This window comes from Neurospora crassa, linkage group I (genome assembly GCF_000182925.2).
Source record: "Neurospora crassa OR74A linkage group I, whole genome shotgun sequence".
NCBI classification, from domain to species: Eukaryota; Fungi; Ascomycota; class Sordariomycetes; order Sordariales; family Sordariaceae; genus Neurospora; species Neurospora crassa.
Window position 1 is genome coordinate 7,496,768 of NC_026501.1, and position 14,977 is coordinate 7,511,744.

The 14,977-nt window shown below is 44.0% G+C and overlaps 3 protein-coding genes across 4 annotated transcripts; 2 read left to right on the plus strand and 1 right to left on the minus strand.

Annotated features, from left to right (window-relative positions):
• Positions 1-40: 40 nt before the first annotated feature.
• Positions 41-3,058, minus strand: NCU00700. Of its 2 annotated transcripts, XM_011394517.1 has the most exons (5): positions 1,822-3,058; positions 1,462-1,766; positions 1,336-1,409; positions 896-1,276; positions 41-816 (listed from the first exon to the last, which is right to left on the minus strand). In XM_011394517.1, exons 2-5 carry the CDS (start codon positions 1,676-1,678, stop codon positions 175-177), a joined length of 1,314 nt encoding a protein of 437 aa, XP_011392819.1. In that variant the 5' UTR covers positions 1,679-1,766; positions 1,822-3,058; the 3' UTR covers positions 41-174. The 2 variants fall into 2 exon arrangements, with proteins under 2 accessions (XP_011392819.1, XP_011392818.1); XM_011394516.1 differs by having other exon boundaries at positions 98-816; positions 1,462-3,058.
• Positions 3,059-5,195: 2,137 nt separating this feature from the next.
• Positions 5,196-7,513, plus strand: NCU00699 (hypothetical protein). Its single transcript, XM_959440.2, has 5 exons — positions 5,196-5,652; positions 5,719-5,824; positions 5,913-6,804; positions 6,911-7,000; positions 7,144-7,513. Exons 1-5 carry the CDS (start codon positions 5,616-5,618, stop codon positions 7,444-7,446), a joined length of 1,428 nt encoding a protein of 475 aa, XP_964533.2. The 5' UTR covers positions 5,196-5,615; the 3' UTR covers positions 7,447-7,513.
• A 789-nt stretch (positions 7,514-8,302) lies between these two features.
• Positions 8,303-9,721, plus strand: NCU00698 (hypothetical protein; the record flags this gene model as incomplete). Its single annotated transcript, XM_959439.1, has 1 exon — positions 8,303-9,721. The coding sequence occupies one exon, from the start codon at positions 8,303-8,305 to the stop codon at positions 9,719-9,721; it is 1,419 nt and encodes a 472-aa protein (XP_964532.1).
• Between the last annotated feature and the right edge of the window lie 5,256 nt (positions 9,722-14,977).

Below are 14,977 nucleotides of genomic sequence, written 5' to 3' on the forward strand. Positions count from 1 at the left end.
AACAAAAAGGAAAGAAAAGGAAAAAAATACAGGAAAAAAAGGTGTCGTCGCAAGTTTAGGAAAACAGGCTGGCTACCTAGGTATGAGCGCTCGCCGTCAAGGAAGAAATCACGCAGAATAGTTTGAGGACAAAGGAAAATTATATTATTCGAGCACAGAAGAATGAAAACTTGGTTAGTTATAATCCTGGGTAACCACCAAATCATGCTTCACAGCAATTGTCCCTTCCATCGGTCCCGCCCACCTCGACTGCTGCTGCTGCGACCCAACCCTGATTTCTGTCCGCACCGTCGGCAGCAGACCAAGTTGATTAGGTGACAAGTAACCGCCTTTTTCTGCACGTGTTACCCCGGGGCCGCGGTTTTGCGACGGCGACCGGTCAAATAGATCCTTGCTTGCCGTCCTTGAGTGGTGTCCTCCGTGTTGTACAGGAACTGCTGTGTGAGCGATCACGGCCGCGTGCTTCTCCAGTTGGTCCTGGCTGCCAGATTTGGTTTGGAGCTCGACTTCCTCCGGGTATACGACGCTACGGCTACCAAACTTGCCGGATTTGGGCTTGCTACCAAGACCGCTGGTGCTGCCCTCGGTGACGTCCCGGCCGGACGAGTGGTGGACGTACTTGGCGTGGCTCGGGGCGCTGTGAGAGCCCATGCCAGGCATGACGTGCGACAGCAGAGGACGAAGCGTAGGTAGACAGGAGCAGACAATGCCAGAACCGAGTTCTGAGACGGACCAGCAGGAGGAGTCGACGTTGTCCCAAGTGGTGTCATCGCTGAGCTTGAGATATTGGATGCGGATGATGGAGATGGCACAGGTCTGAGAAGGAGGGGCAATCAATGTATTAGTAACCAACTGTCGGGTTCAGATTACAGACTGCCATGGGAGGAATGCTTACAAAGAAACCAAGACAGAAGACGCCAATGAGTGCTATTTTCTGTTGCTTCCGAAGATTGAGACTTCCCAGCGCCGGTAGGGGGATAATGAAGATCAGGACGTCGGTAACAATGTTGCCAGCCGCATTTATGTACCAGAAGGGCAAGTTGGGCATGCAGTGCCCGTTCGGGATCGAGTCTCCGAGCCAAAACTTCTCGATCGGGGTGCAGGAGAAGATGACGATGAGCAGCTGCGAGATGGACCACATAGCAACAAATATCAGTGCATAGACGACAACCTTGCGCATCTGTCGTGTTCCCAGAACTCGGTAGTACTGGAGTAGGAAAGTGAGCTTGATTGCCGTCAAGGACGCGTTGTAAAGGACGATGGAGATGTAGAATGTCTGGAATTGGAGTTAGCACACACCAATCAAGTGCAATAGCTGACTGTCTGAAGGCTTACCCTGAAATACTTTGGCAACTCGGTCCAATCGATCTTGGGATCGCCCATGTGGCGACCAGCACCATAGGTGGTGTCTAGTAGCATGTTAGTACGATATGACACTTGTGAGCCTGTCACAGAACATACTTGAAGCCACCATGATACCACTGCCCATAGCAAAAACAAGAGCAATGACGGCGGCATAGTCGTCCATGCCAAATTGGCGAATCAACACGGCACGAGCATATGTTCGGAGGCCAACGGCCAACGTAGCGAAGCCCAGCACCACCGTCACGACTGTAATCGGCACATGGGCGCGCGACTCCCACACCTTGTCTTCTCTTGCTGCGGTCGAGGTCGCCATTGTCGTGGTTTAACCTACAGGAGAGTGTATGTCCTGAAGAACGGGCTGAAGCCCCCGAAAAGGGCTGCTGTTGAGACTCGGATTCGAGCTAGAGGACCGTGTCAGTGATGTTGGATAGGCACTCAAGGAACGGAACGATATACTCCATGGCGAAAAGTTGAGAGCAGGTCAAGCGTCTGTTATATGAAACACCGGGGCCGGTGTAGTCAAGATCGGCGCTGCAACATGGACGCTTTACGGCTTGTCTATCCAAACGGCTAGACTTTGGGAGGGGAAGTAGTCCCGGATGGAACAAGATGTAACGCTGAACTGTATGGCCGATGCAGTATCTCTTTCAATATCAGTCGCAGTGCCTGGCCCCTGGGTATAGTACCAGTGCTGGCTTTGGCTTGTTAAACCTGGTTTGGTCTAAGAAGGGTAGCTTGCCATCTTCCCCGGATTTCCTTTCGCACACTCTCTCCCCAAAAGTCCTTATCGCTTGCAAATGTGAATGCGCGCCGATCTTGAAGGTTTTCCTGCTGTCCAGGAGTATATCCATGATGACAAGGAGGGGGAGGGTGGATGCGAGATCACCCGTATCTCACAGTCATGGTGGTTCTAGCTATAGTCGCCACCGCATCTCGACCAGAATGGGTTGCATTGCTCGCAATTTTCCATGTGCTGGTCTGGAGGGTGTGAAGTCTGAACCAGGAGAAGGTCGGCGGTCTTCACCCTATCTGGGAAGGCCATCGTCGCCTGGCCTTTATGCAGACAGGGAGCGGTAGAAATTCATCCGAGCGCTCTTGTTGGCCAATGCCTGGTCACTGAGTCGCCGAGAAAACGACCTTTGGGTGTCTTGGTATCTGTAGACTGCAGCTCCAGCCATGAGATGTCTCAGTGTGTGACCATGGTACCAATATGGCAATATGTGCACAAGGAGCTCTGTTCTTCTCAATACGCGGGTTGGAAGCGATGGATGGGTCGTGTTGGAGAAAAATATGAACCTTGGACATGGAAACCAAGGCGATGACTGACGAGAAGGAAGGCGATATGCAGACCTCAATCCGACGCGTTGTTGACACTTTTTCGACGGTCTGGCTTCGAAACCCGTCAGAATCGTGTTGACTGCATAGATCCACAAGCAGTCAGCAGCTTAGCTCGGAGATGGAACCTTCTCTATGAGTTCTAAATGTGAGGGAGTTGAAGGATTGAGGAGTTCCGTGATCAAGATGGAAATGATAAGTAGGCCCGCTTGCTGGATAGGAATGATCAATGTCAATGCCAAATAGGGCGAAGACGGCCCTTGGCAGAAGCCATGCTGATTGGCGATAGCTTCTCGACCAACGAATGATAAAAAGTGAAGAGTGTGCCAAAGGAAAGGAGACAATAAGGAAAGGTGTGAATGTGTTGCTCAGGAACAAGAGATGCCAAGAGACGTCAGAATAGGCGTTAGGAGGAGTCTACATAGGCGAGTCCGTGCACACGGTTAAAAGAGGAGGCACGGGCGGGAGCTAGGGAAAAGTGGGGTTAGTGCAGAGAGGCCCCACACTCAACGGTCGGGGAAGAATGCGCTGGGCACCGTTGCCTAACCCGGATGGATTTGCTGAGCATGATCAGTGCGCCGGCAACTGCTGCAGTGCTGTGAATCCTCCAACATCTTCACTGTAAGTTCAATGGTATGACTCTACCTATGACCGCGTGATTTGTTTCGCAATTCTTTTTCCCGCTTCACTTTTTCGTTTGTCCCTGACCACCTCAGTCGACCTACAGGTGAGAGCCATTCCTGTCAAGGAAAACTTCCCTGCCGGGTATTCGCCCTTTTTACCTCTTGATACACTAACAATCGTCGCGTTTGCATATCTCGGCTTACATCTGACGGCGGAAAAGAAGGGTTCAAGGCCCTGAAGGCCTCCAGAAAGAAAATATAGGGGCGTTGCAACTCTGTACAACCATTTCCACTTCCATGTTCACATGGAAACGCGGATAAAGTCGGCTCATGTCAGGGGTACCATGGGCGGGAAGGGTGTCTGTCCTGAGGGGGAACCTCTCGTACGGTCGTACCTCTCCACGCCAAATGGAACACCAGAATGTCCCCCTGCATTGCAGACGAGAAATCTCCACCGCGGGAGATCAGCTCTTCCATCTTTCGCCGCGTCCTCCACAGACAAGCACCTCAGTGGGCTGAGCTACTACTACTTGGTAGTGTACAGTGTCTATGCACATCCCAGCCCCCCGCAGTTTTCAAGGTCACTTCTTCACCAGGGATAACAAGTCGCATATAAAGGCATTTAACACAGGCACTTCCCAAGCTGAACTCCAAAGCCCAGAACGGGGTCCGGCCCGGTCAACCCTGCAGTGTCACGTAGTGACGGGGAGGTCAGACCAGGGGCAGTCTTTGTCTGTTCGCCTTTTCGAGCGCTGGAGCTGAGAGACAGGCAGGTAGGTATGTTGGTGGTCCTCTTTTCCTCCTCTTTTTAAAGGCTCTGGTGACGTTTAGACTGGCATGCTTGTAGGCCAAGACGAGGCGCTAACAAGTTTGGAAGCCGCCTCTTGTTACGATGTACGATAGCATGGCCCCCAGACGGAGCCATCTTCTGGGTTTCTTAACCTGCACTGCTTACCACCTTCCGATCAAGGACATACAGTATACTGTCGTATCGTCCCAAGATAGCCTCATTCTGGGTTCGACCTTCCAGTCGTTTCCGCCCAATGTCGCAAAACACACCCTCAAGCGCCCTATGCCAAGGCATAACCATCATTTAAGGACCTGGAGACTCTCAATGGACCGGGTCTTTCCCCACGGGGAGACTAAGACCGATAAGATTGAAAAGCCGACAGGCGGCCCTTGCAAATATTTCAAGAAAAAGTACTCTAACCGAAAAGATGGAACGAGGGTCAACATCACAGAACGAAAACGAGCGCCCTACATATGCGGCCACTCAACAACATCACCATCACCTTGTCTACGTAACAGCGGGATTATTACCAAGTGCAGCACTCGTATCGATACGCCACGGCCGTATAAGTTACGTCTAACGACAGGTTTTAAATCCCCTCGAGAGCCGAGCGACGTGCTTTTCTCAGGGTTCTGAAGCCGTTGGCCGATGCCAATGCCCAGTACCATGTCACGTATAACGATTTTTTGCGTCGCCACTATACGGTATGTAGCAGAGACATCCGGGACTCCTTAACGGTCCAAAGCGACGGTTTACGGATGTGTTTTATGTATAGAGGGGAGCTACGGTAGCATGTGCAGGACCTAGGTGAGGTGCTTCATTCCGAAGCTCTCGAAACGCCCGAATTGTAACTCAGCACTATCAAGATATCCAGGGACAGCATTTGCCTCTACCAAGTTACTCTGGAAGTCTGCACAGAGACTCAATTTGGAGGTTGACTATTGTTTCGCTAGTCATTAATGACGATCGGTAATCACCGGGACTGCATGGCACCAAGGAATTCGAGCTGGCTGGTAGCACAAAAGGGAAAAAGAGACGGCAAGCCCTAACCCTTTCCCCTTTCATACACCACATCCAACTCCTCTTGCCCTATCTTCACCTCCATCTTGAGAACGATAGCTGGACGCAAAGATACGACTTTCATTGTCAATTAAATTTCATCATCCTTTCTCGACATATGGACGCCGCATCGCACCACTCCTACGGTCAGATTGCACATGACCCTTACTCATCGATTGATTGGACCCAATGGCTGCAGTCAACGTGGCGAGTGGAATTCTCTTGAGCCGTTTAGGCTGGCTCGAGGCTGGCGAGGTGGCTGTGTACGTAGGTATGGATGATCAACCTCAATCGAGGCCCAACGCGGGGCTCTCCGACCAAAATAAAAGGCTGCTGTCGTGTTACGAAGCCAAGGATAGGACTGTTGCGGCTCAATAAATATTCCTCGGATGGGCGGAGCCTCGTGATATTTCAATCTTCTCCAGCTAGTGACTGAAATTACAATGAATCCTCGTCTTGGAATTAGGATACTTTCTCCCTGTGAGTTTGACCTGGTTATGTACGCCAGCTCGTGTGGTCATCCAAGCTAACATATTCGGGACTTAGCAGAAAAGGGGGCAAGCTGGGCGATCCACGAGAAATATGTTGATTGTTCGACATTGATTGACCAATTACACCCTGAGTTTGGCAGCTTACCGGATCAATGCTACATGTCAGTCTAGCTGCGGATCAAAAAAAAAAAAAAAAAATATGGGAAGGGAAATGAAAGCAGTGAACAGGGGCTGATCTATGTACCTCAGATTCATGCACAAAGATGACTACCCATCCGTAAATGGAGGACGCGAAGCCCTCCTTGCCGCCCTCAACGTCCCCAGCTTCGTCGCCAGCAGGACCTGCTTCGAAGTGAACGGCTACGCGGGATGTCGACCAGTATTCGAAGAACAGCAGCAGACCAATGATCCCTTTGGGGAGCAAGACGCTACCCCTACACTCACATCCTGCACGACATGGTTCCACTATCTCGCAAAGATGGTTCGCAAAATTGATTCCTTCCAGGATGAGCAGAAACCCCACGACGAAGAGCCCGAATATGTCCGTGGAAAGTCCACAGGTGGATACGAGTGGTTCGAAATGAGCGTCTTCACCCGCTGGGATGCGCCAGGCAAATGTCGGGTCCTGTGTATCGACACTCCACCTGATTTCCCTGAGCGCCTCAAGGACGCCCTGCTGAAAAAAAAGAAGCAGAGTCTGAGTCTCCCGGAAGCCGCCCAAGCAGACCCCTTCGCCCTCCACGCCGACCTCCTAGACATCATGATCGTTTACTCCGACATTTCCGTTTGGCGCGTGCGCGATCCCATTCGGCTCCTCGAAAAGTCGCGGCTCAATGGGCATGATCTGTTCGAGCAGATCCACGACCACGCAAGGCACGCATACCACTCGTCCGAGGTGCTGGAGGCGGCGATCCAGACGGTCGAGCAGTTGGGCAGATATCAGCGAGAAATTCATGAGACAATTGCACATGGGCAGCGCAATGGCAGAGGCAGTGGCAGTGGCAGCCGCTTGAGTCACGGTCTGACCCTGACCTACAGAGCGCAGGCGAGGGAGTATACGCAGTTTCAGATTTCGTTGGTGAAGAGTTTAAAGCTGAGGAGTGATTCGAGTTTGCAGAGGTTGAAGAACGAGGTTGGACTGGTAAGTTAAGCCTTGTTTGTCACCACTTGATGTCGCATTTCTCGGGTTGTTTTCGCCGGTGGTGGACATTTTGTGAGGAAATGATGCTGATGAAAAACCAAAACAGGCGTACAACAATATTGCCAGACAAGATAACAGCGTCATGAAGTCAATAGCGTTGTTGACCATGATCTTTCTGCCTGCTACTTTCATTTCGGTATGTCCCCTAGCGTAGTATCTGAATTCCCTTTCAACCAGTCTTGACTGCCTTCTTTTCAGTCTTCTCCTCTTTGAGGACCCATCACTCCTTCCTCACTTGAACTTGACTGCCCGCTAACCACCAGAGCCACGTGATGCCAGGCCCTCTTCAGCACCACTTTCTTCACCTACGGTGACAATGGCAAATGGGAAGTCTCCGACGAGTTATGGATCTACTTTGTCACGACCGTACCAGCGACCATCGCCATCGTGGTCTTTTGGAGGGTATGGCTTGACTACGGTGATGTTATTTACAAGTGGTTCATGGGATTGGTGAGCCGAGCGTGGAAGGGGGCGACAAAGTCCGTGTCAAAGACGAGAACGAGAATTGCAAAGAGTCGGATTGAGACTGATATGGAAGATGAGGTTGATCCAGCCGGATTAAAGACAGAAGCTACGGTATAAAACAGCGGCTCATGGGCATTTCGTTTAATTTCAATGGAACCATTTACATCAGGTAACTACTTCTATGTACCACAGCATTCTTTATTGCCGTCTCTCTTCCAGTCTGGTCTGTTCTTCCTTAGAAAGCAGCACATCATTCATCGAGATGGTCACGGATTGATGGGAGATCACAGCAAACCCATGGCAATGCTCATAGAGGTAACAACCAAGTACTTAGCATATATCGAGAAACGACTTGAAACGCGCATTACTGTTTAGATCCTTGTTATCTTGAACAACGTTTGCTTTCTAAAGTTCACGAGTACACTGTCACTCGATTAGACATTGGATGAAAGCAGGCTGGATGCCACGGTGACCGTACAAATCGTGTTAGTAGGAAGGCATCAAGTATTGTAGTCCAAGACTTCGCACAGGTCCTGGATAACACAACTGCGGATCTATCCATCTTTGATAATTCACTTGCTGGCTGGAGGTTGCTCTGCTTACCATCATGATCTTTGCGATTATGGATGGCCTTGTGAACCGTGAAGTAATCCGGTAGTGCCAGCGTCGGCGAACATATGTACAGGTATAATTCGACCACCGCTTAGACGGGCAGAACGTCGTTCGGGCTGCGGGTCTTGCCTTTTCTCAGAAACCAATTCACTTGTAATTCCATTCACTCGTCCTGTCCTTCTGTTACTACCCCGCTCCTTCTTCCTCTCTTGCTGTCGCGTTTGGTTGCTTCTTGTGTTTTTTTTTTTTTTCTTTTTCTTTTTTCGTCGACAATCAATCTCGCGACAAGGCCACTTTCCAAAGCAGATGATCAAATAACAACGCGACGACATCGATAAGTCAACAATTTTTAGCCATCAAGATGTCCGTGTCATCCCCCGGAACCATTGTCGACGAGTCCTACGACGACCTAAGCTGGGTCGATTTCCGGCTTGACCGGGCCGATGATATCACAGCTATTAAGAAGTCGCTCACGAACCAGGCCTGGTTTGAGCCCCTGTCGCACCCCGAAAAGGACATGAGCGGCTTCAACGTCGCCATGATCGTAATGCGCATGATTTACGGCAACGTGCTGGCGACTCCTGCGACAGCCGAGCCAAGTCTCGAGTTGCTGGAGGACGACGAGGACTGTGAGTCAGAGCCCGAGACAGACGAGAAGAGCGAACATTTGCATCTCAGATCCTACCTCTACGACAACGAGGAGCAGTTTCCCCTTCTCGCAGTATCTTGGGTCGACATACCCGGAATCCTCCAGAAAAAGGCAAAGAATAGCCGTACCGAGAGCGTATCATCATCGGCGGCCTACGACAGAACGGTGTTCGAGATGGCCGAGTTACTCCTCTCTAGCTTCCCCAAGCACCGGCATGAAGACGGACCGATATCTTTCTCCTACATCATGTCCAGCGACCTGGCCAACGACGCGCTCTGGAGCCACCCCTATTTTCTCTACTACTCTCCTATCGTCGGTTGCGCCCCCGCCGAAGCCGGACCGTGGACGGTCGGTCGCAAGAAAATCCCGACCCGCATGAATGCGCACTACTCCCTCCTTCATTTCGACTGGGCGCTCGAGCGCAAACAGTTTGCTGGTCTTGGCGCTTTTTTGACGTCCGTGGTTCTTCCCCGCCAGCGTCCAGACGGGCAGTGGTTGCTCTATCAGCCGAACTTTCCCAAAGTGTTGCGGGTCAGATATGTGCCCGCCGCGGACACTCGCCGTTCTTCTTCGCCTGATGGGGGTGCCACTCCCTACGACCAGAACCCCGGATTTGACGACCTCAGACACATCACCATCGGCGGCCGCAAGATTGACACTTCAACCTCTCTGGTAGAATGGGCGCGCAAAGATAAGCAAGGACAAGCCATCAGGCAGGGATACTCCATATTTGCTGTAGTGCGACTGCGTAACTCGAGCAATCCGAAGGAGCAGGATCTGGTACGGACTTACGATGTGCAGCGGATTGCCGACATGGAGCGAAGGGCCGACGGCATTGTGGTGCCCGAGATGTCGACGACAAGCAGGACGGGAAGTGCAACGAGATACTTGACTGATGGGTGGAAGTTGGGTGAGCCGGGTCATGAGTACGATCTGTTCTATTGTAGGGATGAAGCTGAGCCGGAGGGTGATGCTCCTGCTTCTGGAGCGAAGACTGGAAGTGCCAAGGAGGTTGGTGGTGGTGGTGGAGATGAACAGGAGCAGGAGCAGAGGGAGAAGCGGGTGAATGACATTCCTTATGAAAGTATCGAAGATGGAGATGCCACTCTGCAATGGGAAGGAGCAAAGTGAAGTCTTGCACTCCTTGAATCTCGAGGGGGAGCAAGAACTTCAAGTTGTGCAAGGGCAACTGAATCAAGCAGCCGACCACATTGAGCGTTTTCGCACGCTCCTACCGTTTGAAATACTTGTAACGCGATAGTTGGGACGGATGTAGTATCATTCTCCTGTGTGATGGCTCTGGCTCTCCGTCGATATAACAGACATTTTATAATGCTCCATTAAAGAAACTGAGGAAATGACATATTTTATTTCCAGGTTGAGAAAAGAGAGTCGGGAAGGTGCAAAATGTTTGGAAGTTTGGAAACGCAATGTTGACAGCGAGTGTGATGGCAGGTGCATTGGTCGAGGAACTAAACGTTCCCACACTCAATCGTAGTCTCTATCACATTGACCTCCGACGACAAGCTTCAGCGGACCCGCCCCACAATTATGTGGGTCTCCTCTCCTCGCAAAAAGGGTGGGGTGGGGTGGTTTTGGAGGTGTGTGGGTCATTGAGAACTGAGACTAATTTAATCGCCTATGCAGTCTCGGCAAGAGGTGTGTGTGCGTGCACACACACACACCGCATTTGACAAATCTGGCCATTTGACATCGCTTTACACAACTCAACTCAATCGTTTAATATCAAAATCTAGCTAAAACTGGTGCAAAAAGTTGATATTTTGATACTCTACGTTGTATAGTTATCTATTTTAATATTTACATTATCTTTTAAACCGTTATTAATATAATACACTTCCTTAATACCCGCTAGAAGGTATTAATAATAATAATACTAGTAAATAACGAGTATCCTAACAACGTCGCTAAGATTATTAGTATAAGTATAAGGAGTATATAGAAATATAAGCGCATTCTATCGGATATTAGTAAAGTATTTTTACTATTGTAAGTTTCCTAGAATATTAAAAAACTTCCTATATAAGCGCTTAAGGTATAGTGTATATTATATTACTCCTTATATTTTATTAATTGTAATTAATATTGTAAAGGAAGTTATAAACTTCCTTATATTGAAACCCGATTTATATTTTAATAAAATTTGTACCTTTTTAGTTAATAAGTATAATATATATGTTTTAATTAAAATTGTATAGTAGTACCTTCGATAAGAGAAGTAGAAGAAGAAGCGACTTTATATAAAGGTATTATAATAATCCCTTATACCAGTAGCCGAATAGATATTAAAAATCTCTTTATTTATTATAGAAATATTCGTATTTTATAATGAATTTGGTATAAACCGAAGGGACGGCGTTCGTTATATTAGTTGGGCACCCTACGGCGTTATTATAATAGTATTAAGTAAGTTTATATATAGTATATAGTATTACCTCCTTTTAATTATTATAGTAAATAGGTTATTTGATATATTAGTATTTAAAGGTATAATAAATTTAATTGGGGTTTGGAATTGGATAGTAAAATACTTATTCTTTAAAATAAATCTATTTCCCGGTTGTAATAGTATTTTGGTAATAGATAATATTAGTTAATACTCTTATATTAAATTCTAGTACGTATATAATTAGAAGGGGGTTCTATTGTAGTATTTACTACTGTACTCTCCCGAATTTAACCCTATTGAAGTATATTTTAGTAATTTTAAACGGTAGTTTAAGAGGGTATATTATAATGAGGGCGGTAATAAAATATTAAATGATAATTTTGCTACGTTTTTTAAGCGATTGGTGTAGGATGTGGGGTATAGAGTATAATAGATTTATAGTTATTTTAAGAATATAAAGTTAGTAATGGATTGATTTAATAATATTAATAAAAAGTATAGCGAGTTGTATGTTAATGAGTTGGTTGAGTATAGAGAGACGGGTATTATATTTAGGCGGCGGTAGAGAGTATAGAAGGGAGAGATGGATTTATGTGTATTAAATTAAATTGTATACTAAAAATACTAAAAATACTAGAAATGTTAAAAGTGTTAGAAGTATTAGAAGTGCTAAAAGTATTAGAAATTGTATTTATTTATATAATAATATTAAAATGTTAGAAACCCCCCTTTTTTACTATAAATCGATTTGTAATATTATTATCGTTCGTTAGGACTGTTAGTAGTAGTATTATTCGCTATAAAAGCGAGAGTTTTAGTAACGTTATATTTGAATATAATATTGAATTGCAGGTTTAGAATATATATTAATTAATTAAATTATAGTAATAGGGGTTAGAGGGTATATTTATTATAGTTTAACTATATTGCTAGTATTGTATATTTAATTTTAAAGAAGTTTTTAATACCGTCCTTAAATACCGTATAGAAATCGTAATTAAACCCCAACCTCGTAAACTACTCTACCGGCTACTTTCTAAGTATAAATATATTGGGCGGCGCCTCCTTATTCTAGAATTTATTCTTTAAAGCAATTAGAGTTCTATATATTAGTATTATTTTAATTAATAACCTAATATAATAATATTTATAGAACGCTTTAAAGAATTCGGTAATAATTTCTTTAATTAGCCGATTAAGTAAGGTGGGGGGTAGTAATAATAAATAAAAATTAAAAGTCGAGGGTACGGGCGGATATAGTATAAATAATTCTCTAGCCTCTACTAAGGAGTCTCTAGTCTCTTCGCCCTTATCCTCTTCGCCCGCTATTAATAGTAGTATAATTAATAGCGGTATTAGTAGCTAAGTAAATATTATAGTCGCTATAGAGATAGAAGGAGGGTTAGCATTAGTATGCTTAGTAACGAGAGTTTTGTAGTTAGTCGGGTGCCTATAGAATATAGTAGTAAAATATTTTAATAGTGTATATGAATTAATAATTATTATTTTACTTAGTAGGGGGAAAATACCTATTATATTATAATTATAGCCGCTAATAATTATTAAATTGGCGATAGAGTTGTTAGTAGTATAAGGTGGTTGGACTTAGGGATATTGAAAGTAGGGAGGGAAGTATTAATATAGTAGTAGGTATAGTAGGTATAAGGGAGGAGGGTATAATTAGTATAGACTTTTAAAATTGTCCTTCCTTAGTGTAGTTTATAATAAACTATTTATAGTTTCTATATTAATATTACTATTATTACTATTAATATTATTAATAATATTAATATTAATCGGTAAATTATTACTTCCTCCCCTACGTTTACTACTATTATTACTAGTACTAAAGGCAACTATTACTTTATTACTTAATATATTTCGTACTAGTTTAAATAGTAGGTTAGTTACTATAGCCTTCCCTAACGATATAATATATATTTACTTGCCTATATTTTTAATATTAAGGTTATAATAGGTTATACTCCTATTTATAACGTAGTATATTTAATATTTAATAGCTTTATTATAATTTTTATATTTATAGTTAAAACTGTATACTTATACCTATATTAACTTCTAATATATAGTATTGTATAGTTTTACCCCCGTACGTTCTTCTTACTACTAATCCTCCTTTAGATTCTTTTTAATTTTTACTAATATAGTATTTATTATAATGCGTTTAAATTTCTTGGTGTTAATTAGAGTTTGTAACCCTTGTAACGATAGTATATCGATTGTTTATAGAGTTAAAGTAATAAAAGGATTAATTAAATTATAAGAGGGGGTAGGAATAGAAGGTATATTACTATAGGAGGATAGGGTAGTAGGGATTTTACTAGCGGGCGGGTTAGTTAATTGAAATTTGAATAATATAGTAAAATAGTAGTATTAGTTAGTGTAGTAGAGGTACGATTTTATAATAGTCTTATACTTAATATTATTATACTTATTATAAAAATCCTTCTTAGGAATAATTTTATTATATATAATAACCTAGGCGTAGCGGTTATTATAGGTAGCGGCGATATATATAATATTATATAAAGAAATTAACTATTTTATCCCTACGGCTATATTATTACTAATAATATTTTCTATATAACTTTATTATATATATAGGATTTTACTAAGTAATATTGTCTTGAATTATTATTTATAGAATTCGTTATTATTTTACTTAATTTTAACCTCTTTAAATAAATTACGTTTTTTAATAGTAGGTAATTTAGTATAGTTAGTAGTAATATATAAATTAATTATATTGAATTAAATTTGTATTAAATTAGGGTATTTAGGATGCGGCGGCGGCGGTACTATAGTAATTAGCTTACGGATAGTACGGAGCTGGGCCGGTAGTACCGAAGTAGTTAATTTAGTCGGGGAGGCTATTTTACTATTATTATTACTCAATAAATAAAATAAAATATCGAAAGCTTATTTCTTAAGGGTAAAGTAGATAGAGAGCTATTATTCAATTTCGTTATTGTTATTAGAATCTTCTTTGCTATTAGAAATTTTAATAGGTATTGTAGGTTTAGGGGGGGATAATAGTAGTTTTAGGATTGGGATTAGGATTAGCTTTAAAATTAGAATTAGGATTGATTTTAGTTCTAGCGTAGTAGCCTTCCCCTTTTTAATAATAGTCTTTTTAATAATAGTTTTAATAGGAATAGCCTTTTTCTTAGGTAGAATAATTTTAGGGATAATTTTAATAAACTACTCGGTTTTACGGCTCTTCTTTTTAGGGCGGGATAAAGTATATTGTAGAATTATTAAGCTAGGATCTTCCTAGTCTTAATTTTTATCGAAGTAAACTACTAGTGCGCCGCTTTAAATATAGGATTACTTTACGCTAGCGGGTTTTAAATTGAGGATTGTCTTGGGAGGTATTGTCGCGATAGATTTGATTAATTACTGGTGTTGTAATTACTTTGCACGTTGAAATAGCTTTAAATTGATGTAGAAATTGTTGTAAAATAATGAATTTTGACGAAGTTGTACAATACAGAAGTGCGGTGTATGTGTGTGTGCACGCACACACACCTCTTGCCAAGACTGCACAGGCGATTGAGTGTGGGAACGGATCGCTATATTCAGTTTACAATCGACGGGATCAACCCTAACCCTCAATGTGTTTCTGCTTTCTGCAAGGCATGTCCTCCGGCAGGCATTACACCATCGCGCACTATCGCGACCATGTCGCTTTCACTTCGTTTTCCAATCCCAGCTTTTAACTTCAATAATATCGGCCGAATGTTGGTTAAATCTGACTAGAGCCACATACAGAAATGGCAGAAACATTACCACTACTCCGTCCTGATAATCATTCATGCTTCCTCAATACTATTCTTTTCTACTGAACGGTCCAAGCTGACCAGGTTTCGCTTGACGACATGCGCATCACAATGTCAACATAAATCTCCGTTCTTAACCTCACAACGAACTTTCTCAAGGCAAGATATTTTAGCCCT

Excerpts from the sequence above, each read along its gene's own strand:
- NCU00699 (XM_959440.2), top strand. The coding sequence starts at position 5,616 with ATGAATCCTCGTCTTGGAATTAGGATACTTTCTCCCT. Across the intron at positions 5,825-5,912 it reads TTACCGGATCAATGCTACAT|ATTCATGCACAAAGATGACT; the intron begins GTCAGTCTAGCT and ends TATGTACCTCAG. Across the intron at positions 7,001-7,143 it reads TGCCTGCTACTTTCATTTCG|GCCCTCTTCAGCACCACTTT; the intron begins GTATGTCCCCTA and ends ACGTGATGCCAG.
- NCU00700 (XM_011394517.1), bottom strand. The coding sequence starts at position 1,678 with ATGGCGACCTCGACCGCAGCAAGAGAAGACAAGGTGTGGGAGTCGCGC. Across the intron at positions 1,277-1,335 it reads AGTTGCCAAAGTATTTCAGG|ACATTCTACATCTCCATCGT; the intron begins GTAAGCCTTCAG and ends CTCCAATTCCAG. Across the intron at positions 817-895 it reads TCTTCTGTCTTGGTTTCTTT|ACCTGTGCCATCTCCATCAT; the intron begins GTAAGCATTCCT and ends CCTCCTTCTCAG.